The sequence below is a fragment of the Mycena indigotica genome, assembly GCF_014461135.1.
Source record: "Mycena indigotica strain 171206Taipei chromosome Unknown Mind.scaff0004, whole genome shotgun sequence".
NCBI lineage: Eukaryota > Fungi > Basidiomycota > Agaricomycetes > Agaricales > Mycenaceae > Mycena > Mycena indigotica.
Genome location: NW_023503003.1, coordinates 5010482 through 5034772, shown reverse-complemented (window position 1 = coordinate 5034772; position 24291 = coordinate 5010482). Strand labels below are relative to the sequence as shown.

The window sequence follows — 24291 nt, the reverse complement described above, 5'->3', positions numbered from 1 at the left end:
GGAATGCAAACTGGTGGTAGCTATAGGAAGGCTTTGGTTAAGTGCTAGTATATCCCTTTGGCTTCATTTTCGAGATGCTTTACAGCTGCCATGTCGGTGGTGAATCTTGAGCACCGGTGAGCGTTGGCATCCGATCGCGAGTTTGTTTGTTTGTTTGTAATACGGTAATACTGCCTCCTCAGAGAGCTACCGAACCTGATATGAGGATTAAGTTGTGGACCTGCGAGGAACAGAGGTGATTACGCACGTGCACACTACGTAATACACACACACACGGACCCACAATGCTTTCTCCTTCTTTACGCTACTGGTGATAATAGTCCGGTGACCTGTCCCAAGGGGCGACCGTCACAGCATAACGTCAAAGTGACCGGTACAGAGGCCTCCAGAATTATTGCCATTTATGGAAGTCACGCTTCAGCAAGGGCCGGGAGGGCTGCTCTGTTCTATCTTGCTACTTCAGATGCTTCAAATTATCTCCAGCTCATTATACCTATTCTCCTTCACAGTGTCAGTGCAATTTACCAATCTTCTCCGCCCAATTCTGCTGTACCAATCAAGTAGATCTAAATAAACTAATTGAGAATCTGTAATTTTACAGCTAATTAACACTTGTGCCAACGGCTCTTGAGTTATTTGTTGTTCCATCTTGTTTTTCACCAAAATTACTCAGGCTTGAGTGCTCCAGTGCTTTATGAAGTGGAAGGAATGAGAGGGGTCACACTTCTATAAATGGCAATAACTCTGGAGGCCTCTGTACCGGTCACTTTGACGTTATGCTGTGACGGTCGCCCCTTGACCTGTCCCCACGCCAACACATTTTGCTACATATGTCGACGGCGAACGACCGTGAACTTGTTTGTAGGACAACAGTGGCCAATAGCGACATTTCGCCACGGCCATTACAACTTCATGACCTGAACCCAAATATCATGCCAGAGATCCCTCGAATGTCAGTGCGCTCGTGTCAATCCAACATTGCTCATATTTCCTAGGACCCGTCCTAGGGTGCCCGAGAAGTCACACCGCGGGTTCGTTAGAGTGTTGGCTGCTTCCCCTGGCCCTGGTCTTGCGAACTACACGGGCAACCCTCCACCAATGGTGCCACGGTACCGCTTTGGGTTCATCACCGACTCTGTGATCCTGCGTGGTCTCACCCCGCCAGAGCTCCACTACAAGTCATTCATGACCGAAAACTACATAGAAGCTCAACTGAAGGAGTGTTGTGCCCGACATTGTTGAGCGCGGAGGGAGTCCGGGACGAGACTGCGTCGGAGCGGTCAATGCCAAAGGGCAGTGACCGTCACGACGCAGGGCTTATACTACGCGGTGTGACAGGACGTGGATTATTGCTCTCAACAGACATGGGCACGAAGATGAGTATGTTTCCACTGGCGGTGCATTCCACATTCATCTCTCGTAGCAAAGACATTGGAGTGTTGCGTCTGGCCAACCGAGGGTACGACCTGAAGGGCAACTGTTTGGCGAACCGCGTGTTGGTGCACTTCACCTCCAACATGACCGAAGAAGCGCTGGCAAGAACGACAAATGACGCGCTGCTCCGTGATGTAGCAAAGATAGCCGGAATGGAGAAGGAGGACGCGGCGTGGTTGCTTCAAGACTGGCGCGTCTAACTTTCCGTTCACGTGCCCGAGATTTTTTCTACAAAAATTCACAATTTTTTTTTACCGCGGACAAGTAAAGTCACAGTACCGCCGTGATGACCATAGCCCCAGCATGAGCGAAAGCCAGGAATGGAAGTAATGCTCCATCGCCCAATATGCTGCCATATGCATAGACCCAGGGGCCAGCGGATAGAAATACCTTTCGGAGGAGGAGTTCAAATGAACAACCATGTTGTGTATTCTCAGTCTTGTTCGTTGATCATCATCCCCATCGCCTTAGAATAGACTCTGACTCAGTACTTAGAGTATTGTAGCAGTATAGAGTACAGGCAGGACCAGGCATTGGAATATTCTTGGGATGTCTACATGTGGTGAAGTTATCGTATGAAGAGCATCATGGACTTGACACCAGTTTCTCCGAGTCGACTGCAGAAACATTGTTGACTTTGAATAGGTCGCGCTTATATTTCTTCTTCTGCACACCGTACTCATCGAGACCTAAAGCAAAAGAAAAATCAGACTTGATGTAAGTAGCTGGCAAAAAAAAACGCAGGTCGTACCAAAGGTAGGAGCACCGCCGGTCATGACGAGGCATCCCGCAGCAGTGCACATGGACCTGATAGTGTCGGTGATTTCAAGTCCAAGCGCCTCCCTGACTGCAGCGGCGAGCGGATCGGTATAGTGGAGCAGACCGTATGTCCGAAATGACTGGGGGAAGATGCCGATATGCTGGAAGTCAATAATGCATATTTGGCCCGTGTCTCTGTCAATAAGGAAGTTGGGCTTCCGCACGTCAGAGTGGTAAATAACATTTGGCTCGTCTGCAAACGAGACAGGACGGAATGGCCGTCGGCGGGAGTAGCGCGAAAGGATCTGGGTATGATTCTTGATGAGTACTTGGTGTGGAGTGGACTAGCATACCGCTGTGACGTATTTGGATAATGCTTCGGCATGAACAAAGGCCAGGGAGGGTTCATGGTCCTTGAAAAAGCGATGCCACACAAGTGGTCGTTCGCCCTCGAGAGGGACTGATATTCTTCCAAACAATGATGGGGGGACATATGGCGTCTGGTCGAATAGCCACTTGACTGCTGCTGCGACACGTGGAACGGTGTATTCGTCAGGGAGATCGGTGCAGGCCTCGATCGTTGGCCAGGGTATCTTCTCCATAACCAGGAGATAATAATAGGTCGGTTTGTCATAGAGAACATGGTAGACTCTTGGAACCCGTGGGGTAGAGTTTGAATCGGAGCCTGCGTCCCTCGCAGCTAGATCATAGAAGAAGGTCTGGGTACTGGCCTCCGCAACTCGGTCAAGCCCACCATATTTCACAGCAAAAGCGGGGCGGTCGGGTAATGTGACGTAGAATATGTTTGTTTTGCGCCTCTCGACTGTAGGAATTGCGTGGAAAAATTCTAATATGGCCTTACGTTCGCTTTCTTGCAGCTCTTCGGGAATGTTTGGTAGACAGCTGGAACCACCAAGATTTATCCATGATCATGCACTTGAATAACGCTGGACACACCTAAGTCGGTAAGACTCGAGGAAAGAAATAAGCCAAGACTCGGAGATACCTGTACCTGGGTTGTTCACTCAAAGTTGCGGTGGACATCTTCAAGTTGAGTGAGATTGTCACACACGTGACGACGAGTTGAGTTGTTTGTGACCATGATCTTCTCTCACGACAACATGGATGGACCCACAGTCACTGCTTTCTCTTTCATACTCGCACTTGCAATTGGTAGCCACAGTTTTTAGGGCAAACATGCTATACTGACACATTTCTGCTAGATGTCGCTCCAGATATTCTTCACACAGACGAGTCAGGCTGCATGGACACCGCTCCATCTTTCGAAGCGAATGGGACCCGCATTATCGCTTTCCAGTATCTACAAAGACCGCAAGCTCACTGGATTGCTCTGCGTCGAGTTTCTGAATATTCCTGACGACGAAGGTTTTGTAGTCAAAAAAAACCATGTTGTCTTGCATCTGCCCATCAAATCCGACGAGCCTAAGCCATCTGAAGAGACTGAAAAGAGTGTGGAAGCTGTGCGTCTATCCATGGATGTCACTAACGAAGAGGATGAATATGACGAGATAGACTTCGATAATGTGAGAATTGACTCGATTCGCCGATCACGTACTAAACACTCTTGTAGCTTGAAGAGCCTTGGGCACATGTGGATACAGAGCGTTTTGTTCCTGGCACTCTGTATGCCAAACTTTTGCCCTATAGTAACAGCTCCATCTCGTCACTCAATACTCTCCAATTCACCCTGACGGGCTTCGAGACGTTGGGCGAATTCATCGCCTTCATTGCCAACAAGAATTTGCACCAGATGACCTTCCTTGGCTATGGTTCCAGTCTCGGTTGCAAGGGCTGCCGAGACTTCGTGTGAGGAGTCTTTCCCAACACCTAACTCTGTCTTACTACTATTACACAATCAGTGCGCAAGTCTTTCTTCAACTAGTCATGGCGGGAAAGGTTCCTGCCGCTCACCAACACATTCTGAAGGCGGCCATTACAAAGATTTACTATCCAGATGGAACGATGGCCGACAAGTCTATCGATTGTGGCGCCTTTTTAGGCTACGACCGTGTTATCCCAGCTGACTGGTCTGCAGCATATGAAAGTGATGCATAGTAATGCCCCGTCATTTTCAATGTAACTCCTCAATTGTGCTCTGTCCAATAAACATGAGAATTCTCATAATCAGTCCGATTCTGTCGTATGATATCACATCGTACAGTTATTGCTGATACACAGGAGACTCTTTCTCCATGTCCCTCGTTGACAGGCTGGAGAATAATGGCGAAAACGGAGAGCTCGGATAGAATATGCATGCATTATTGTGTGACTCAAAATCACATGATCATCAAAACCAACTTGAACCCACAATCACAATCTATCACAATCTGAGTTTTCCTGTTATTGTGGCCTGTCCCACGCTAACGCATCTTCGCTATATGTCAACGGCGAACGACTGTGAACATGTCTGTATGACAATAGTGGTCACTGGCCACACATCGCCACGGCCATTACAACTTCATGACCTGAACCCAAATATCATGCCAGAGATCCCTCGAATCATGAATGTCAGTGCGCTCGTGTCAATCCAACATTGCTCATATTTCCTAGGACCCGTCCTAGGGTGCCCGAGAAGTCACACCGCGGGTTCGTTAGAGTGTTGGCTGCTTCCCCTGGCCCTGGTCTTGCGAACTATATGGGCAACCCTCCACCAACGGTGCCACGGTACCGCTTTGGGTTCATCACCGACGCTGTTATCTTGCGTGGTCTTACCCCAAAGGATCTTCACTACAACGCCTTCGGTACTGAGAACTACATTGAAGCTCAATTGACAGAGTGTTGTGCCAAGCATGGTCATGATAACGAGTACGTTTCCGCTGGACGTGCATTCCATTATATGACATTCATGCGTAGAAAAAAATTCGGAGTGTCGCGTCTGGCCGACAGAGGCTACGACTTGAAGGGCAACCGTTTGTTGAATCGCGTGTTGGTGTACTTCACCTCCAACATGACCGAAGAGGCGCTGGCAAGAACGACAAATGACGCGCTGCTCAGTGATGTAGCAAAGATAGCCGGAATGGAGAAGGAGGACGCGGCGTGGTTGCTCCAAGACTGGCGCGTCTAACTTTGAGGAAGATCACGTGGTCGAGACAGTGTAGGTGAAATTGCAACTCTAAGACAGGCTTTCCTTCCAGTAGTCCTAGTTGCTGCCCACAAAGCTTAATAAGATAAAGGCTACAGATTAACAGCAGGAAAGATACACAGTTAAAAACATATACGATAGCTGGCATAACGTCCGCTCGTTTCACTCGGCCGAGTGATTTTGACGACCTGACCGCGTCGCAGGCCATAGTAACGCGCAACAGGGTCAGCCACCTGGATGCGGGGCAGTTGCGTCTCTTTTAGGCGGCTTGAAGAAATATCAGGCAAGACGAAAGTGGAGTGGCGAAAGTACAGACTATTTTTCGAGGAGCTGCTTCTTCTCCTCTAGAGAAAGGACGTCGTGGCGGGGAACAAGTGTGTGGTGGGTGATGTTGACCAGCAGGTCCGATTCAGAGAATTCTTCGAGACGATACTGTTGGGCCATGGCAGTGATGACCTTGGAGCTCTGTCAGAAGCGTTTGTGTGAGAAGGCCAGAAAGCGTGCCTTGCGAGCAGCCGAGGTCATGGTCAAGGGGAATATGATGACTCCTCGTGAGATGGTTTTTTCTTCGAGGATGCTCAGCAACCTGGACTGACGATTATCAAAAGCGAACGAGAGCGAGGAGCAGTATACTTAAACGCACTTTCGCATCGTCTTTACTCCCACGTTGCGCTCGTCTGAGAAGAAGATGAAAATCTGGTCTTTCGCGTCTGTGCGTGCGTTGGTGTAGAAATGGAGGCGGTTTCGGCTTTGCGACGCGTCAATTATCAGAGGATTTTGGGGAGAGCCAGTTACTCGACTGCGCCGTTGGTCGTGAAGTGTTCTCGGAAAAAAGCGAGGTCCATGTTGATTTCATCGTCAGAAACCTGGAATCCCTGAAACTGATAAGTGCAGGGAAGACACGCAAACATGACTATTACCCTGTCCTTGACGAGTTCGTGGATGGTGCGGTTCACCTTCCATAGTCTCGCAGACTCGTCTTGTTCGCTCATCACCGTCGCAAGGCGGGAGTAAGTGTGACTGTGACTGTGACAAAGTCACAAAGAAATGGCCGCGAAGGCTTTGAAACACCGCCTCCCGCACTTTCTCCTCCTGCCAACATGACCGACCCTGCTCTCATGAACCACATCGTCTCGCGTCTTGAGGCCGACATCAACTTCCTTGTCTCTCAGAACCAAATCTCTCATGCAGACGCCGCAGCATTCCTCCAGAAGCTCCCGTCGAGCTCCAATGCGCCTGCAATGTCAATGCCGACCCCTGCTCACACACCATCGCCTTACCAGGCCCCTGTGACGATGCAAGGCCGTGCTATCTGGCCCTACAACGAAAATGGTCAAGAAGGAGACGATCTCTCGTTCAGCAAAGGAGATATCATCGAAATAGTCAAGGAGGAGAATGCAGGTGTGTCTATCGACGCATACTACTCTGCCCTTTCACTCATGAATTAAAAGACTGGTGGTTGGGCAGGCATAACGGGAAAGAAGCACTCTTCCCCAGCGCTTATGTCGAAAAGATTGCCTCGGCACCCCAACCCCCGGCGCGCAATGTTCCTCCCGTCTCTAAGAAGCCTTATAAGCCATTTATGGCCGCGCATCACGGCCGAGATGCCCCTCCCCCTCAGAACATAGCGCCAACTGGACCGACCAACTCGATTGGCCTCCAGCAAGACGTCCAGGGCCAACAGGAGAAGAAGAGCAAGTACGGAAAATACGGCGAAACTGTTAGAGCCTTTCTTCTCTCCTCATTGCTACGTATTCTCAATACTTCCCTCCAGATGGCTCATTCAGCGGCTGGTGGTGTTGGCTTTGGCGCTGGTATGTCTAATTCTGCTTGATCATATCACTCTTCGCTGACCTATTTATAGGCGCGGCGATTGGAGGTGGTCTAGTCCGTGCTATCTTCTAAAGATGCACAGTATTTCGTGTCCGACGTTTGTCGTGTAACTTTCTATGGAATAATACCCTTCGCATTACAAGTCTCTCATTGGCAAGCAACACTCATCCCATGTCCGAGTTGACCGCCTATCCTTTATCAATTCGTCCTCCAGCGAACTAAACGACATTGTACTTTCTTTTGGCTGTTCTCGTCAACCATAATGTGCCGCTTACTCAATAGAAAACAAGATTTCGGAGGCGGTTCACTGGAACCATTGAAGTTCGAGGCAAAGGTCACTCGGACGATAGCAACTAGTTGTTTCAGGACGAAGCTCCGATACCCACCCAACAAGTTCAGTTTATGGTCGCTGTTCCCACTCCAACAGACAAAAGAGCAAGTGGTGGGGGACAACTGAAGAGATGAGGTCAAAATAAATTGAGCAGATTACAGTAAGTTCTCTAGACAAGTGTGATGGATCGCGTAGCAACACATACTAGTTCTTGCTACCAAGAAACACTCGTTCTTGGTAAGAAGAACTAGTATGTCCAACTTGCAGCATTACCAAAGTGGCGCAGGCCTCCCCAGAGCCAAAGGCGTCATCAAAGTCGGCGTCGAGTGACCACACGTCGAGGTTAACGAGACGGCACATCGCAAGATCTCGGCACGGTAAATTCCGTGCACCAATGCGCCGGCACTCCCCGACGAGCGAAGCACTCGTTTTGGGTATAAGGAGGCAAGTGACCCTGAGGACTGCCGTGGAGTGAAGCCTCGTCACCAGAAGTGGAAGGGTGGATACATTTTTATACTATGCCTAAGATTGAGTATTAGAACGAGGACGAAAAGGAATAAGCAGTGACCTTAGTCAACGGGCTCGTTGTCGACTCGATTGCAGCCTGGCAAAACCGGAAAGTGTTCGATACTCTCGAAAAGACAATTGAATGGAGCTGAATGAAGCCGGTAAAATCAAAACAGTGGACGAAAGGAAGAAACAGTGACCTTGGCCAACGGCAAGGCCGACAAAACATCTGATACTCGAGAAAGACAGTCCGATCGAGCTGGAAGGAAGTCGGTATAAAGCACAGCGAAGGGCACAACAGTGGACGAAGTGGTTGATTGACCGGGTGGGTGGTGGTGGTCGAAAAGAAAGAGAGACTGTAGTGGCGGTACCGCGGAAGAAGCAGGTATGTGCTTTACGATCGTAGGCTCCAAAGTTCAGATCCAGGTGACACCAAGAGGAATCGACACAGTCAAGTAGCAAAATGGGACGACAAGCAGTAAACCATTGTGCAGTGTGAGGGTTGAGATCAACGATGAGACGTTTTCGTCACCGGCCCGGGGCTCGGGCCGATATTCAAGCTTCAAAAGATGTTGCGCAAGCTCCCAGAAGGCCACTTGAATGGAAGTACAACATGTAGATCTCGTATTCGTCTGGCGCACTACCAGGGGAGAAGTCGAAGTTGATTCGGAGGAATGAAAATACGAGTCACAGGGTTCAGTCTTGCATGACCGTTCACAAAGTTGCATTGAGAAACTACACTAATTGCGGACGTCTCCTAGCACCATTACCCATGTCCCTTACACGTTACAGCTCAGTCCCCAACAGCTTCGTGTCTTGAAGCTCATCGCTATAAAATCAGCCCCAAGTAGATCCGCCATGGAGAATTGAGTGGGAGTGAGGAGAAGCGACGCATCGTCCGAGTACGCCCGACACCGCCGTGGCGGCCGACACGGGTAAAGCGAACGGGCAGCGCCCCTCCCCGACTCAAACTCTCTTGCACTTAAAAGTACTGGCTCCATTCGAGTGTGGCTGCTCACACGGCACACGGGGGATTCGGAGACGTCCGCAGATACAAAAAAAAGAAAGGTTACTCCAGTTACACTGATAGAGACTTTAATTGAGGTAGTGAATGGGGTATTTGAGACTATGCTTACGTGGGATAACTGGGAGCAGTGGCTAGAGCAGGATAGACATAGTCGAAGATCGCCAGGCGTAGGGTAGATCGTTTTGCCTCCGAGAGGATGGCGAAGAAGCTGAGAGATGGAAAAGGGCTTGTCATTGTCGGCCACGGGAGGTGGATGACTGACCGTATGGGTGGTGATGGTGGTTGAGAAGAAAGAGGCACTGGAGTGGCGGTACCGCGGAGGTAGCAAGTGGGTTTCACGATCGTAGGCTCCACAGTTTACATCCGAGTGAGACCAGGAATGAATCTGTCGGCAAGGTTAGGTCGTAAAATGGGACAACAAGCATAACGTTTACCACTGTGAACGTCGAACTCCCGGTCTAACAGCATCCTCCGAGTCCTATAGCCCCCCGAGAAGTGGCATAGGTGATTTAGAATGCAGTTTCGAGTGGGCAGAATGCTCCGTTCAGTTGGAGCACTTCGTGGTTGAAGGAAGAAAAGCAGTTTGGTGTGACAAATGCGACGTGCCAATTAGATCACCCAAGATATTGCGACTACTCTAGTGTTCGCACAATACAAATCCAAGCTATAAACACACTTTTCGAACGACGATGATACCCGCCTCCCATGCCTCCACATCGACCCCAAACTCAACTAGTAAAAATGTTAGTCCTAGTAGAAGGCTGCTTATGAAACGGAGACAAACACAAAGCCGCTGGGATTCTTCTTTTTCTTCTGCTTTTTATTCGGGTTTTGCCAACGATCTAGAGAGGCCTGCGCCTCTTTATATCGTCGTGCCTCTTCGCGACGGAGCTCCTCTTGGTGTTCCACGGCCAGACGCTCCTTGATCTCCTCCATATAGCCCTCCAGAGGTGCTCGGATTTCTTGCCATTCTAACGGTAGAGTAATAGTTAGTAACTCGCCACATGAGATAAGCGAGAGCGTACCAGTTGGCGTCAGAGGCGCAGGCAACCGGACGAGTGGGTGGTCATCAAATTCCGAGGCCGGCATCGTTTGAATCCATTCTCCCCAACCCAGGGTGAACAGCTTCTTACGAATGCTGAAATCTGTATGAGATCGAATAATGATGGAGAACGAGAGCAATTACAGGACGGCCCTGGCTTTCATTATGATCTCTCTCCGGTCCCTCAAATGGGCCTCGAACATCGACGTCTGGAGGGCGTGCTAGAACAGAGAACAATGTCATCAAGGACAACAAGACACACCACACACTTACATCCAGAATCGCCTTGACGGAGCTTTTCCGTTCGCCGAGCCATTGCTTCTGTTCCCGGTCCGTTTTCGTGGCTATCGACACCCGGATGTGTATTATTTCGCTGCGAAGGTACTCGATTTGACGTCCTGTCCCGAATTAGGTTCGCTGTGGAGGTGTTGATAACCGACGTACGATGAGAGGAGGGCCGTGTACGAACAAGATCCTCAAAGGAAATGTCTCGGTCTTGGACAAACCAAAGTTGAGGTGGATTCCGTTTATTACATCGTTTAATGCTGAATGAATCTCAGGTCGGAAACAATTGCCTAAAGCGATGCTTACAGCGTCTTTTTGCATTTTGAGCAGAGGCGAGTCCGCAGCATCCAGTAAGTTGTGCTAGCTGATAGTGCCCCGCATTCCTAAAATTCGTTGAGTGGCGAGAACGAGGATAAAAAAGCTAACTTTCCAGACAGAAGCACCCAAAGGCGAGGTGGATATAGTGTCTGGGGCCAAGGTCGGGGGGACACGGAGGCAGGCAAAGTGCAGTGCCATTACGAATAACAGCTCGCCATATAAAGGTAGAAGATGGGTCCCGCAGAAAGAGGCTGAGATATAAACAGCAGCGTTCGATGGAAAGAAGGTCGAAACCATCGACAAGTTTGAGGATCTGCAAGGCGCGTCAAATTTGGCGGTTAAGCATGTGAGAATAAACAAACTTCGGCCAGACAGTCATCGGGAAGTCCCGCCCAGCGCGAGGTGGGGTATGTGGGGCTGAGGCTTTGTGAAGGAGAGTTGCCCATAGAATGTGTAGGCGTGGTGAAACGCAAGGACGAACGCGTCACCTGGATGGACGTGTTCCGCAAAGAGGTCTCAGATGAGAAATCGTACGTCGACGATGGCCAAGGGCCAAAGACATATGATGTCTGAATCTAGTTTCTCGGCAGCCTACACGTTGTTGTGAAAATCGATGTCCCCATGGGATGTCCATGTACGAGGAATGATGCTGCTGCATTCCTTGCACTTGCTGCAAGAAGAGTCTGAAAAGCTGGAATTGTCACGTGAACTGTGACTGGTGATTATCTCGAAGTAATCTAGTAGAATCTAATCGGCAGCCGGTCACATACGTCACGCCAAACTGCTTTTCTTCCTTCAACCACGACGTGCCCCGACTGAACGGAGCATTCTGCCCACTCGAAACTGCATTCTAAATCACCTTGACCAGGGGACTATAGGACTCGGAGGATGTTGTTTGATGGGGTTTGAGCGAATCTCCCAACTCCGTTAACAGTGGTAAACTTTGGTCTTATTGTCGTCCCATTTTACGACCTAACCTTGCCGACAGATTCATTCCTGGTCTCACTCGGATGTAAACTGTGGAGCCTACGATCGTGAAACCCACTTGCTACCTCCGCGGTACCGCCACTCCAGTGCCTCTGTCTTCTCAACCACCATCACCACCCATACGGTCAGTTATCCACCTCCCGTGGCCGACAATGACAAGCCCTTTTCCATCTCGTAGCTTCTTCACCATCCTCTTGGAGGCAAAACGATCTACCCTACGCCTGGCGATCTTCGACTATGTCTATCCTGGTCTAGCCACTGCTCCCAGTTATCCCACGTAAGCACAGTCTCAAATACCTCATTCACTACCTCAATTAAAGTCTCTATCAGTGTAACTGGAGTAACCTTTCTTTTTTTTTGTATCTGCGGACGTCTCCGAATCCCCCGTGTGCCGTGTGAGCAGCCACACTCGAATGGAGCCGGTACTTTTAAGTGCAAGAGAGTTTGAGTCGGGGAGGGGCGCTGCCCGTTCGCTTTACCCGTGTCGGCCGCCACGGCGGTGTCGGGCGTACTCGGACGATGCGTCGCTTCTCCTCACTCCCACTCAATTCTCCATGGCGGATCTACTTGGGGCTGATTTTATAGCGATGAGCTTCAAGACACGAAGCTGTTGGGGACTGAGCTGTAACGTGTAAGGGACATGGGTAATGGTGCTAGGAGACGTCCGCAATTAGTGTAGTTTCTCAATGCAACTTTGTGAACGGTCATGCAAGACTGAACTCTGTGACTCGTATTTTCATTCCTCCGAATCAACTTCGACTCCCCCGAGAGTGACGATGAGTATGCTATGAACATTGTCAAGGACTGTTCAATTCAATGCGACACTATGATACACAGTAGTTAACAATACACAACAAACAAAGAATACCAAACTTCAGACAGTAGACGTTGGCTTGATTGCCCCACACGACCGACAACTCCAAAACTCGTGTGGCATTCCAGTTTCTCCGCAGAAAAGGCAACCCCAACCATCGGCCTCATTAGGTGGCCTGTTCGATAAGCATGCGTCGCATTGTGTGGCCTTCGAGGAATTGATTAATGTGCAGACCTCGCATGTCCATTGACTTGTAGGTTCGGGCTTGGTGGGTCGAACGAGTTTCGATGCAGCTCGGATGACAGGGTTGTTCTTTGAAGAAGTAACAGGTTTTGTTGTCGTTGGCGCTGAAGTAACAATTACTTCATCGTCTGAATCAACAGTCAGGTCGATAACGTCGTGCTTGACGCTCTCATTTGCAGCCTTTTCTGCTTCCCTCTGGGCCATTTCTCCTGATCCACACTCTTTCTCGTCTCGAGCACGAAGCTCTGCTGCCTATCACACCTGTCAAGCCGAACAAGTAGAGAGGTAAACTTGACTGACCCGCGCAGCAAGCTCTCTGGGCGACATATTCGCTACATTCAATCGGCCGGTTCCAAGACGTCGCCCGCCTCCACCAAGGACTTGTGCGGTTTGTTTGCGCTTCTCCGCTGCCTCGATAGCTTTACTTCTCGCCAGATGCGGGGGCAAGTTGTGGGAGATGTTCGTCCCCAACCTGTTGCCTTTGCTATAAAAGCCTTCTCCAGCGTATCCAGATCGCTGAAGGGCATCATATTCTTCCTGTAAACCCGATAGAAACTTGTAGAACTTTTCGTCGTGAGGTCCGTGGACATTGTGCGTTAGCTAGAGCATTGTGTTAGAAGCTATTGTAGACGGAAACTAAGATTGCGAACCTCATGGAGCATCGTCTGAACAACGTCTGCCTCCTCGAGGAATGTGTCTGGGGCATGCGATGGTCTTAGCCGTAACAATATCTTCTGGCCTCCATTGACATCTGTAACAAAACAGGTCAGATTTCCGACTTCGAGAGAGCCCAGAGGTGCGCACTAAGACCCAGTAGATTCGATTGCGCCGGGAAGAATTCAGAGAGCGTTGGTAAAACCCAACCGTGCTTTCGCATGATAGGTTTGACAAGAGACGCTACTCGTTTAAGCATCTCGAGAGCCCGGGCCTCTTGCTTTGGGGGTCCTTTGACATGGGTGAAGGATTGGACGAAGACATCCGTCGACATGGTGGTTAGAAAGGAAGGTAGACGTATACCCTTGCGTTAGTCAGCAAGACGCGCCTATTCGGTCACGAGTGTGACTGACGCGTGACCGTACCTTCCGAACCTCAAACTGGAATTCTCTGGAATCTGCTGGACAGTGATGGATTCTCTGCCGCTGGAGCTCCTGGGCGAAATTGCAACCTTCGTCCACCATACCGAGCTGCTAAGCCTACGACTGGTTCAACGCCGCTTCAAGGATGTCGTGACGCGCCAGGCTTTCCAGGAAATCGTGGTGCATGACCGGTACCCTAGTGTTCGACGATTTCACACTATGTTAGACGAATGCAACGACGAGTATGTATCCCCTCAATACCGACGCGATCTTACGTTCCAATAGCGAAATCCTCGAGGGAGTTGAAAGCGTTGTGTTTGACGGAAAAGACCCCGACCACTTTGATATGGGTGCAGACAGTGAGTCTGGCGTCCTTCTAGATGTTTTATATCGCTCATAGTAAAAGGCACCTTACCCAGCATCGAAAGCGCGTTTAGCAGGCTCAGCCGATTCCCAAACTTGTCATCCCTCAACCTCGACTTTTTCCCCGGTAGTACTCCAGATGAATACGAGATCTACATGTCATACTATGTCACCATCCAAGTGTCCTTCTGGCGGGAGCTTGCGCAACAGTCTTTCCCCAACTTACGGCGCTTGAATATCGGCGCAATGGTGTCGTTTCTCGACGAGACGATAACCCCAGACCACCCATTCCTGGAATTGTTCCGTCCTCTGACAACACTCTCTATCAACATAGTGTCGTTGTTCCAGATGCGACGCATTCCAGCTCAAGTCCTCCAATTCAACCAAAACCTGATGAACATATTATCGCCGACGAACAATATCACTTCGCTCGAGCTGGGAACCCTTGACTTTCTGGGCCCTACCGCACCATATCGCTTCGAGGCATACCGCTTCCCACTTCTAAGCCACCTAAAACTCTCAAAAATTGTGTTTGCGGCCATGGAGGCCGACGAGCTGGGGCCTTCCGTAGAACGTGGCCAGCGCCTTACAGCGGAACAATTCATTATCAACCATCGGTTATCTTTGCGGCGACTCGAGCTAGAGAACTGTCTCGTAGCACTTCCCGATGGGCAGTGGTGCCATGTTCTGCGACGACTCCGCAAGTCATTGAAATTATTACTGGAATTTACGTGGAACATCACAGTTGCCAGTGGGACGGACTCTGAGGAGAAGGAGCCCAAAAAGTTTCTCTATGGGGTGCCAATGGGAAGGACAAGGATATATGTACTATCTCCGGCCGACGACGATCGTGCTGAAGATTTAGCTGCCTTAGAACAGCTGCAGGTCGCCGTTGCCACCAATCCTGTATCTAATCAATGATCAAGTTATTCCACGTGATTTTCCCGTGACCGTCACAACTGACCTTTTCTCAAGAAAACCTTTAGGTGCGTCGACCAAAGGAGGTTTCGCGGCCCTGCAGTGTCTAACGCTCAGCACAGTCACCTCCTGACTCTATAACCATGAGTTACGTCGCTAAGGGTGAAAAAGAATACGACGCGACTGGGGCACCAGTCCCCGGAGTCAAACTCCACAAAATCCGCATCACATTGACCAGCAGCAACGTCAAGAACCTCGAGAAGTGTATGTCGTTCAATGGATATGCTAACTACTTATTAACCATTTTTACAGTCACTGGCGACCTGATTAACCGGGCAAAGGACAAGCAGCTCCGTGTCAAGGGCCCCGTCCGTCTCCCCACCAAAGTCCTCCGCATCACCACCCGTAAGACCCCTTGCGGTGAGGGTTCGAAAACCTGGGACCGCTACGAACTGAAGGTGCACAAACGTCTCATCGACCTCCACTCGTCCAGTGAAATCGTCAAGCAAATCGTGCGTCTGCTTGTTTTGTCGTCGTTCACTGAGGACTAATATTCTGCTCAGACCAGCATTAGCTTGGAGCCTGGCGTCGAAGTCGAGGTTACCATCTCTGCCTGAGCGCCGAGGTTGTTTGGTGTTATGCTTGCTTGCTGTTCTATGACATGATGAAATACGACTATGCTCTGCGGGCTTCTTCTACCAACTCCTTAAGATCTTCATGCTATCGAGCAAAGGATTGGTGGCGGATAAGATTATAAAATAAGGTGTCCTTCAGACGCAACTAAGCTCCAACCCAATGTTTCACCCCAACACCTCCACATCCGTTCAACAACTCGCAACTTCTCTTCTCTCCGCATCGCTGGGTCCTCCAAATCACGAACATCCTCGAGAAAACCTTCCCTTAGTCGTGAGCCGGCAGGTAGACTTGTTTCAGCATATACTCGCAACCGAGTTACGGATATGAGGAGCATTCCAATTGCGTGGTCGCCGAGAATTGTCGATTTAGACGATACCAAAAGACGTTCAATTCGGCTAGATATTGTTTCAGTTAATTCGAAGTAACAAGTATCGAACTCACCGCATGGCGCTCCAAACCACCGCTCGTTGCCTACTATGGCCAAATCGACCATGGCCAGACGCCCCTCGCCACATGCGCGAGACGGAGTTGGTTGCAAGTGCAACTATTACCAGTGCGGGGGCGAGGCCAACAAACGCGAACGTTAACTCCTGCGACTTGAGCAACTTGTCGATTCCAGAGAGCGCTTGGTCGATATCGACCTGCAGAAATATTTAATTGCTGTTCCGACTTGAAATGCGACACACACCTTGGCCTTTTGGACCTGGATGAAGAGTGACCGAAGGAGTGTGCCGGTCAGCGCAGATTTGACTGGTCGCTTGATATCCTCTTCGTATAGCTGAAGCACAGGTGTGAGGTCTCCTACCCGGATTTGTTTGGACAGAGCTTCGAGCTGGCTGGAGGTGTAATTGAGCTGGTCGCGTGCAAGCGACAGCGCCATTCGCTCCAGAGACTAAAAATCGTCAAGTTATAAACGCACAAACAAACAAAACAAACGCACATCCAAATCTGCCATGACTCCTTCTCTCCTTACGATGACACCGTCTTCGCCACCCGTCCGAACGGTTTTGAGCACTTCTTTGAGTGGGTCCACGAGCGAGTTCTTGATGAACCCTTCCAGTGTTTCCTTTGCATCAAGAGCAAGTTGCGCCAAAGACGCGCGCGATTTGTACAGCGACCTGACCGTAAAGAGCAACAAGGGTGGGTAAAACACGAGTTTGGGCCATATGAGAGTGAGGCGAGAAGGTCGCTTCAGCGGTCCGAGTTGTGTGTGGTGGTCTGCGACATGGGATGGTAGGAGAGTGAGAGCAATATCTTGAATGTGTTCCGCATTTTCTGTTGAATATGGCGTATTTGAGATGACGGCCTTCAATCGTGAGCTGGGGAATTTGTCTGACGTAGAGGCCAGCGTTCGCAGCTCCGCTAGTCGTCCTAGTTGTTCAGCACGTTTGTCTCGTAGGTTCTCCAGTTGACGGCGTTTGAGTTTGCATTCTTCTCGTGTGAGATGGAGCGGGAGAAATAGTGCGGACCAGATGGAGTGGATAAATCTAGGGGTTGTGGAGGAGGGACGGGTCCAGACAACGGAAACGAGCATCTGCTGGTCATCCAGATGTGGAAAGAAGGCCCGCGTCAGTGCAGAAGGCTGGAATGCGGTCGAAGGAAAGAGGCGGAGTAGCGAGGCTGGGGAGAACGAAGATGCTTGGAGCGGCAGTTGTTGCTCCCGAAGCGTCTGGAGAATTGTACGGAAAACCCGGGTTATTCGCTCAGGCAGCGCTATGGCGATTAGAAAAAGCGCTTGAGTGTGCTGAAAACGTACTTTGGAGAAAAAACCAGACAATGTTGACTGTAGAGCGCTCGACATTACTCCACCACTCGGCTTCAGCCTCGATTTCGGTTGCCTCGTTCAAATACTCGTCCAGGCTCCGAGCATACAACCCAACGGCGACTTGGTCCACTACTGCGGCCCTTAGCTTATCATCCAGAACATCTCCAGCAAAACTCGACGAAGTTGTTGCGAGGTATTCGAGTGCGTCATCGACAGCTTTTTGAGAAACTGGGGCCTTTAATGATGCAAGAAGAGCCCGTAACGTTTCTGTCGCCTCCGTAGACGATTCCGAAGCTTCTAGAGAGCTAAGATCTTGGGTTGGAAGACGTGATTCGCTCAATGGACGCGTGAATTGGCGCGCAAAAGAAGAGTCAACGCGCAGCCTGGACATAACCTGTCACATGGTCACACGACCAAAAATCCTGAATTCTCCTACGACAATGGAAAGCGAATTATTCAACATCCTACGCGGTTATGCGGGACTCTACCCACCGCAGCATTTGAATTTTCCGTCAACTTTGCCGCTGGAGCTCCTGCACGACTTCTTTCTTAATCAGCTCCTACTAGATCCACACTTTGAGGCTTTCCCGCCGTCTGAACAATACCAGAAGACATTCTGGAAATGGACCATTGCGCAACTTGAGAGAAAACTTGCTGACGTTTGTTGTTTTGCATGTCGTGTTTTGTGTGGACTCATTTCCGGTGTGCAGTCAGACTTCGAAATCGATTCTCGAATATACGACCACTATTTGGCCTTACTGAATACGTTGGGTGGTCCAATATAACGCTCCTCCCATACGCTAAAATGAGTTGCAGGACATCGCAATCGGGCCCGCCGTCGCAAAGTTACATTACGCACTTTTGGAAGCCGTTGGGCTCAGAAATTACCACTGCGCACCAAAAGACAACACTCCTCGAGTCGAGGACAATGATTGAAGGAGGGACTACTGGAATGCGAACGTGGCTCGCTAGCCTCGTCCTTGCCCAACACCTGATCACCAACCCCGGTACATTGTTTCTTCCACAGCGAGTCTTTTTCAAGCTGAAAACCCAACAGATATTGTCCAGCATAAAAGGGTTTTGGAACTCGGCGCTGGTATTGGATTCTTAGGCTGCATTGTGGCTACTATTCAACACCTCCAAGGCGCTTATGGCGCTTTGTGGTTGACCGATATCAACGAAACGGTACTTTCAAGATGTCAGGACAACATCAAGCTTACGTGCAGTGCGCTCATTCGCTCCAGCTAATACTTGTTTCTCATTGTACAGACCTATAGACCTCTCGTCATCCCATCCTCATGTCCGCTGCTGCTCTTTAGACTGGTCAGCAGCCTTAGAAGGACTTGCGCCTGTCACTTCGCTCCTCGACGAAATAGCGCCTGAACTCATTCTCGGGGCGGACATCGTAAGGCCATTCCTGTGTGCAGACACGAAGTTGACGGAAACAGGTCTTTGATCCAGAGCTCATTCCTCCACTTGTTGCCATCCTCCGCCTTTCTCTTCGTCCGAAACCTCGTTCCATGGCAATTATCGCGCTCACGTTAAGGAACCCGGCCACAATGCAGAAATTTCTTGATGCTGTCGCAAGTAGGTTTCAACAGCACTTGCTTGTTCTTGAATTCTCATGGGCCATATCTAGATGTCAATGACCTGGTACTCGAAGACATTGATCCTGAACCCACGAGCCATGATATGTTTGTTGAGGGCGTTGAGGGAAGCGCCACGGTTAAGATCTTCAAGATCCAATATCGCGCGTAGATAACTGTTGATCAACCAACACGGTCACGCTCTGTTTCCACAAATTGTCTTGAACGTCAATTTCGGGTCATTTACGCGTCTCTCGACGTGCATGAGCACATATTGGTCCTGCCCCCATCGTTGTTGGTGCGAAAATCGGATGGGAAGCACTTTTTCGACATCTTTTGGGGAGGCGTGATTTTACATAAAATGACAGCGGACCTATAAAAGCGGTCGTTGGAAGAACAGCGCCCTTACCTTCCGACCACCACCACCATCGACATAGCCCTTAGCCTCTACAGTACTAGTGAGCCACCGCCCTTATTTTCTCTTCATCGTGGTCTGAGGATGCGGGCAGCAGCAGAATGGTCACCACTGGCAAGAAGACCCCGGCCAATCCTACAACAGCAACCAACTTGAAGTCGATCTCCGCATCCGCCTCTGCGAAGAAGAAGAGTATGTTATCGTAGTCCCGCGTGTTGCCCCCGACTTACCGCGTTGGTAACAGAGCGCACATCGACTGCAAAGAAACACAAGCCGTCTGAGTGGCAGAAGTTCTTCGTGCGTCAAGGAGTTACTCTCTAGCTCACTCTCTCTGACCACGCTTCCAATACCAGGCCGAGCAAATGATTCATCTGCAAGCCATTCAGCCGGATGCGGTGGAACGGTGTGTGTTGGGCTCCATTTGAATCCTGTTTCGCTCATAGCCCCCCCAGTCGCAAGCTCGTTAGTGAGCGCTGGAAGCAGAAGAAGGCGGAGATTGAGGCCGCATCGTCGTCGTCGCCCTAGACATTGCCTACTATCCATCGGACGGATTGCTCTCATGTTTTCCATCAGTCAGGTTGCATGTTGTGTTCAATTGTACAATCACCCTTCAGTTTCGACTAGAGCACGAACAAGTTGTAATAACCGAGCTGGTCAGTCTTGGCCAAGACAATCTACAAGCGTAACGAGGTTTTGGCCCGACCCAAGTACCGAGGTAAAATTCCCCATTGCATCTCCGCAGGTTTTTGGGCGGTTCGGCGTATGATTTGTCTGAAAAGCATGAGTAAACTGACGAGGTAAGATCCAAAGCTGTACGGTGTTAGGAATGGCGGATTGAGTCCTTTTATTCGTGCATAATCTGCCATAGCGCGTGGGCTGGCCATCGTCGGAAACATTTTCGAGAGTCCATACTCCGTGCTACTAGTAATCTTATTCTTCCCCCTACGGAACGATCAGTCAACATCGTTATGATGCAAAACAACACTCATGCTGACAATCGCTCTCGTCGAAGGTCACTCCATTCCAGCAGCAACATCTTGGTTCCCGGCCCTTTCATCATCGTGACGAACCGGACTAGCGTCGGCTGCCTCTCCGCTTTCGTCTGCGAGAGAACTTGGAGGACAGCAGGGGTGATGATGCGATCGAGGCTTTCTTCCGCCTCGTTGTGATGAACACCGCGGCCAGGAAATGTGTATTGGAGGAGGTAGCCAATCCAAGTGGTGAGTTTCTCCAGGAGCATGGCATGAGGATAGCCGCCGGGAGGGAGGGACGGGAGGTTGAGATAGCTCGCGACACTGCTATCGAGAAAGCCAGGGAGACTGGGAAATAAAATGGGTCGGAATATCGGATCTGGAGGCTCCGGATTGAGCATGGTCGACGAGGGGTCGTTGATGTCGAAGTGGAAGACGGATTGTTTGTGGACGAAGATGCGCGGGGGAATACTCTGCGGAGCATTATAATCAAGCAGTAGATGTGGATGGGCTGTTCTTACCATTTCCTCTGCCTCCTCTGGACTATGGTGAAGAAGTAACGCAGAGCTATTTTGCAGGTCAAATGCATGCAATTCGGTGTCGTTCAGCAAAGATGATTCCAGCCACAGGGAATAGTCGTCTTGGAGGGCTAAAGAGTATGAACCCTTGGACATGATTCTCGCCGCTTCGTTGAAATAGACATCAGGGACCAAGAGATGTTGGCACACTCCGTCTAAAACGGCAGGCACGCGATGCACGATAGACAGCGCATCTTCGCCGTAGATCGCAAACGGTATGTTGTGCTGAAGTAGCGGCAAGCAGGGGGTCAAGCGACCGGTTTGCTCGTCAGGACCGCTGGGACTTTCGTCGTAGTAGTGAATGCCCATATTGTTGGGGTTAAAAAAAGGGAGTTGATGGTTATATAAGCGAGATAAGCACTATCTTATCACGCCCGCGCCGGTGTACCCTGCGTAATTGCTCCGTGACTGACGGCCGAAAGAGGGTGTATAAAGGTGGAGAGTTGGCACGGCATATGTAGACCGCAGCGAAAATAATGGCTGGGATCACATTCAGCCCGTCTAAGGACATACCCTCACTATCCGGCAGAGTTATCCTCATCACCGGCGCTAATACTGGTCTGGGGAAGGAGTACGCGCTGAATCTCGTCAAGCATAGGCCCGCAGAAGTGTGGCTCACGGCTCGGGATGACGCGAAAGGTCAAGCCGCACTCTCGGATGTGAAAGGCCAAGCTTCCCCAGAAACAAAGGTGTCGCTGTTGAATCTCGACCTCTCGTCGTTTGCTTCAGTCAAAGCTACCGCAGATGCCTTCATTCGCTCCACAACAAGGTTGGACATCTTGTTCCTCAATGCGGGAATGATGGGTTGTCCGCCAGCGGTGTCTGTCGACGGTTACGAAATCCAGTTCGCAACCAACCACTTGGTTCGTATCAAACTTGTGATGCGTGGGAGAATATGACGACCGTTTCAACCAGGGGCATGCTTTGCTTCTCAAGCTGCTGACGCCCTTGTTGTCGAAGACTGCAGAGACCGTGCCAGCTGCCGACGTTCGCGTTGTGAGCCTCTCCTCCGTCGGCTACAAGCACGTGACTTCCGGGACAATCCAATTCGACACGCTCCAAGACGCGGCAAAGATTCTCGACCCCAACGTCGTCAGCCCCGTGCAGAGATACACCCAATCCAAGCTGGCCAACTTGCTTTACGCACAGGAGTTCGCCAAACGCCACCCACAGTTCACGACTGTTTCGGTTGACCCAGGTGCGGTAACAACTGAGTTGTTTTCACGCGAGCCAGGCGACGAGCAGATGAAGATGCTGCAGACTGTCCTGGCACCGAAGCATGGCAAGCCGCTCGTCGAAGGGGTAAAGAATCCGCTATGGGCAGCGACAGCAAGCTCGGAGTTGGTCCAGAGCGGCAAGTTCTATGAGCCAGTTGGGAAAGAGGCCTTGGAAGGCGCTGGCTTGAACACAGCTCTTGCCAAGACGTTATGGGAGTGGACAGAGGAAGAGCTGCGAAAGCACTCGTAAGGGGATAGGAAAACAGTAGTCGATGAACGTCAAGTTCATGATCAAGGTTATGGATGATACGAACAATGATGATTGATCAGCGAATACTTTTTTTCTTCATCCTTCATCCACGTTTTGTCCAATGTCCACGCCTACATCTTCAGCCAAGCTGGAAGCTTCAAGGAAACCTCAGGCGGCGCGAATCCTCGAAATGCCCTTCGAGTTGATCTCAGAAATCATGCAAATTGGGCTTTTGCTGACGGTTCCGAATCGAGAAAACAATACAGGAAGGATGAGCTATGTGACTGGGCTTGCTTCCGTGTGCACTCGGTTTAGAGAGATCGCGTTGGAGACACCGCAACTCTGGGTTTTGGAATACTTCGACATATTGGGCTACCCTCTCAACGCCAAAACACAACGCTTTCTCGACCGCTCCAAACCCTGCACTTTCCGAGTAATTATTACGTCTCCAAACGGAGAGGACTCTGATGACGAAGACTATGACTCGTTCTCGGACGAGGATGAGGAGCCAGGAAACGACGGCCTCTCGGATATGGTTGCCTCTGGTTTTGGAGACACGATGGACAGATGGGGGGAGGTTGTCGCCATAGTTCATGCACCAAGTGAACTCACGGATCTTGCTGGGCTGTCCCCAGGCTATCTCACCAACCTGACCAAATTGCACTTCGAGCTCGCGCTCATGCGCGAGCAGCCTTGGAAAGGGCCGCCTCTCAGACTTTTTTCGGTCGCCCCTCGCCTCTCACAGGCCATAATTAGGCTGCATAAACTGAGCAAACCTGTTTCCGTTCTTCTCCCCCTTCCATGGGCTCAACTTAAGGACCTCACTATCGAACTTGATACTCTCGACAGCACATTCGCGACTCTGGTCCTCTGCCAAAACTTAGTTTCCCTCTCACTGGCAGTTTTGTTGACCCACGCGGAGATCAAGTTTACGCACCCCAAAATAACACTGCCAGCACTCGAAAAGCTGGATTTGCACGTACTTCCTATCGCCACTTTCGGATCACTCTGTCCTGCGCTCGAGGCGCTAATGCTTCCTGCCTTGAAGCGCTTCGAAGTGGAGTTTGGGCCCGAAGCATGGGTGTCTGAGCAAGTTGCCACTGCCCTCGAAAAGTTCCTAACGAACAATCCTTCGATAACCAACTTGGTTGTCGGAAATATAACGGACACGCCGCTCCTCCGCATCCTCCGGTGCCTGCCCAAACTCACCGAGTTGAGCATTGCTGACAATGGCCTCGCTGAAGTGATCGACGACAAGCTGTTACAAGCACTGTCCGATGGAAAACTGGTGCCTGCGGTCCAGTCGCTCGAACTCCTCAGCGGCACCAAAAAATTGAAGGAGCCGGCTCTCTTCCGCATGATTTCTACTCGATGGCAGGAGGACAACGGCTTCGCCAAGCTTAAGCGGTGCAGAGTTGAGGCAGAATATCTCCTCAACGATGATTTTTTCGCCAAGATCAAAGCTTTGCGGGATGAAGGGCTTGTATGGGAGTTTGAGGTCAAGGTGCCGGATTTAGACTCGGACGAAGAGAACTCAGAGGAAGATGACTACTACCGATGGGAGTCTTATTACTAGCTAATAGGTGTTGTGTTGATTCTAAAAAAACACTCGGCAGTAAGCATAGCACGATCAACTTAGACTCTGAGAACTACAGCATAAGAATGGATGAGCAATGCAGAAAATGCGAGATCTAGCCTGCGTAGACGTAGACTCGCTGTATTGTCACATGATAATATGTAACTTGTTCGACCAACCAACATCGAGAACTGGTCGTAAATCGGTTTCTGAAAGGCTTGCCGATAAGATTAAATTATCCATGAATGGGACCGAAT

General features: G+C 50.3%; 15 protein-coding genes across 15 annotated transcripts; 9 read left to right on the top strand and 6 right to left on the bottom strand.

The window, feature by feature from the left end:
• Positions 1 to 788: 788 nt before the first annotated feature.
• On the top strand, positions 789 to 1242 carry MIND_00537900 (uncharacterized protein; the record flags this gene model as incomplete). The annotated part of the gene is made up of 2 exons (XM_037362162.1): positions 789 to 952; positions 996 to 1242. The coding sequence occupies exons 1-2, from the start codon at positions 831 to 833 to the stop codon at positions 1240 to 1242; spliced, it is 369 nt and encodes a 122-aa protein (XP_037222454.1). The 5' UTR covers positions 789 to 830.
• A 777-nt stretch (positions 1243 to 2019) lies between these two features.
• MIND_00537800 (uncharacterized protein) lies at positions 2020 to 3243 on the bottom strand (the record flags this gene model as incomplete). Its single annotated transcript, XM_037362161.1, has 5 exons — positions 3200 to 3243; positions 2948 to 3096; positions 2547 to 2893; positions 2186 to 2498; positions 2020 to 2123 (listed from the first exon to the last, which is right to left on the bottom strand). The coding sequence occupies exons 1-5, from the start codon at positions 3235 to 3237 to the stop codon at positions 2020 to 2022; spliced, it is 951 nt and encodes a 316-aa protein (XP_037222453.1). The 5' UTR covers positions 3238 to 3243.
• Positions 3244 to 3318: 75 nt separating this feature from the next.
• On the top strand, positions 3319 to 4269 carry MIND_00537700 (uncharacterized protein; the record flags this gene model as incomplete). The annotated part of the gene is made up of 4 exons (XM_037362160.1): positions 3319 to 3366; positions 3417 to 3737; positions 3785 to 4020; positions 4074 to 4269. 4 exons carry the CDS (start codon positions 3319 to 3321, stop codon positions 4267 to 4269), a joined length of 801 nt encoding a protein of 266 aa, XP_037222452.1.
• Positions 4270 to 4719: 450 nt separating this feature from the next.
• On the top strand, positions 4720 to 5278 carry MIND_00537600 (uncharacterized protein; the record flags this gene model as incomplete). The annotated part of the gene is made up of 3 exons (XM_037362159.1): positions 4720 to 4721; positions 4765 to 5019; positions 5068 to 5278. Coding segments are annotated over 3 exons (468 nt in total).
• Positions 5279 to 5418: 140 nt separating this feature from the next.
• MIND_00537500 (DNA-directed RNA polymerase RPB5 subunit) lies at positions 5419 to 6315 on the bottom strand (the record flags this gene model as incomplete). The annotated part of the gene is made up of 6 exons (XM_037362158.1): positions 6217 to 6315; positions 6092 to 6171; positions 5940 to 6044; positions 5801 to 5882; positions 5613 to 5752; positions 5419 to 5563 (listed from the first exon to the last, which is right to left on the bottom strand). The coding sequence occupies exons 1-6, from the start codon at positions 6286 to 6288 to the stop codon at positions 5419 to 5421; spliced, it is 624 nt and encodes a 207-aa protein (XP_037222450.1). The 5' UTR covers positions 6289 to 6315.
• An 81-nt stretch (positions 6316 to 6396) lies between these two features.
• MIND_00537400 (Myosin IE) lies at positions 6397 to 7201 on the top strand (the record flags this gene model as incomplete). The annotated part of the gene is made up of 3 exons (XM_037362157.1): positions 6397 to 6697; positions 6748 to 7110; positions 7161 to 7201. 3 exons carry the CDS (start codon positions 6397 to 6399, stop codon positions 7199 to 7201), a joined length of 705 nt encoding a protein of 234 aa, XP_037222449.1.
• A 2521-nt stretch (positions 7202 to 9722) lies between these two features.
• On the bottom strand, positions 9723 to 11085 carry MIND_00537300 (F-box domain-containing protein; the record flags this gene model as incomplete). Its single annotated transcript, XM_037362156.1, has 9 exons — positions 9723 to 9726; positions 9779 to 9965; positions 10020 to 10132; positions 10181 to 10257; positions 10310 to 10434; positions 10481 to 10581; positions 10628 to 10685; positions 10748 to 10952; positions 11002 to 11085. 9 exons carry the CDS (start codon positions 11083 to 11085, stop codon positions 9723 to 9725), a joined length of 954 nt encoding a protein of 317 aa, XP_037222448.1.
• Positions 11086 to 12500: 1415 nt separating this feature from the next.
• On the bottom strand, positions 12501 to 13689 carry MIND_00537200 (WLM domain-containing protein; the record flags this gene model as incomplete). The annotated part of the gene is made up of 4 exons (XM_037362155.1): positions 13488 to 13689; positions 13334 to 13434; positions 12984 to 13283; positions 12501 to 12935 (listed from the first exon to the last, which is right to left on the bottom strand). Exons 1-4 carry the CDS (start codon positions 13669 to 13671, stop codon positions 12501 to 12503), a joined length of 1020 nt encoding a protein of 339 aa, XP_037222447.1. The 5' UTR covers positions 13672 to 13689.
• Positions 13690 to 13807: 118 nt separating this feature from the next.
• MIND_00537100 (40S ribosomal protein) lies at positions 13808 to 15043 on the top strand (the record flags this gene model as incomplete). The annotated part of the gene is made up of 3 exons (XM_037362154.1): positions 13808 to 14001; positions 14045 to 14118; positions 14166 to 15043. 3 exons carry the CDS (start codon positions 13808 to 13810, stop codon positions 15041 to 15043), a joined length of 1146 nt encoding a protein of 381 aa, XP_037222446.1.
• A 140-nt stretch (positions 15044 to 15183) lies between these two features.
• Positions 15184 to 15657, top strand: MIND_00537000 (40S ribosomal protein; the record flags this gene model as incomplete). Its single annotated transcript, XM_037362153.1, has 3 exons — positions 15184 to 15304; positions 15353 to 15552; positions 15604 to 15657. 3 exons carry the CDS (start codon positions 15184 to 15186, stop codon positions 15655 to 15657), a joined length of 375 nt encoding a protein of 124 aa, XP_037222445.1.
• Positions 15658 to 15791: 134 nt separating this feature from the next.
• Positions 15792 to 17832, bottom strand: MIND_00536900 (uncharacterized protein; the record flags this gene model as incomplete). Its single annotated transcript, XM_037362152.1, has 5 exons — positions 15792 to 16071; positions 16118 to 16317; positions 16365 to 16568; positions 16617 to 17389; positions 17433 to 17832. The coding sequence occupies 5 exons, from the start codon at positions 17830 to 17832 to the stop codon at positions 15792 to 15794; spliced, it is 1857 nt and encodes a 618-aa protein (XP_037222444.1).
• Positions 17833 to 17842: 10 nt separating this feature from the next.
• MIND_00536800 (uncharacterized protein) lies at positions 17843 to 19199 on the top strand (the record flags this gene model as incomplete). Its single annotated transcript, XM_037362151.1, has 7 exons — positions 17843 to 18100; positions 18152 to 18207; positions 18258 to 18448; positions 18499 to 18666; positions 18719 to 18846; positions 18890 to 19028; positions 19081 to 19199. 7 exons carry the CDS (start codon positions 17843 to 17845, stop codon positions 19197 to 19199), a joined length of 1059 nt encoding a protein of 352 aa, XP_037222443.1.
• A 917-nt stretch (positions 19200 to 20116) lies between these two features.
• MIND_00536700 (uncharacterized protein) lies at positions 20117 to 21300 on the bottom strand (the record flags this gene model as incomplete). Its single annotated transcript, XM_037362150.1, has 4 exons — positions 20117 to 20213; positions 20259 to 20384; positions 20438 to 20886; positions 20935 to 21300. The coding sequence occupies 4 exons, from the start codon at positions 21298 to 21300 to the stop codon at positions 20117 to 20119; spliced, it is 1038 nt and encodes a 345-aa protein (XP_037222442.1).
• Positions 21301 to 21467: 167 nt separating this feature from the next.
• Positions 21468 to 22458, top strand: MIND_00536600 (uncharacterized protein; the record flags this gene model as incomplete). The annotated part of the gene is made up of 2 exons (XM_037362149.1): positions 21468 to 21854; positions 21907 to 22458. 2 exons carry the CDS (start codon positions 21468 to 21470, stop codon positions 22456 to 22458), a joined length of 939 nt encoding a protein of 312 aa, XP_037222441.1.
• Positions 22459 to 22561: 103 nt separating this feature from the next.
• MIND_00536500 (F-box domain-containing protein) lies at positions 22562 to 24034 on the top strand (the record flags this gene model as incomplete). Its single annotated transcript, XM_037362148.1, has 1 exon — positions 22562 to 24034. Exon 1 carries the CDS (start codon positions 22580 to 22582, stop codon positions 24032 to 24034), a length of 1455 nt encoding a protein of 484 aa, XP_037222440.1. The 5' UTR covers positions 22562 to 22579.
• Between the last annotated feature and the right edge of the window lie 257 nt (positions 24035 to 24291).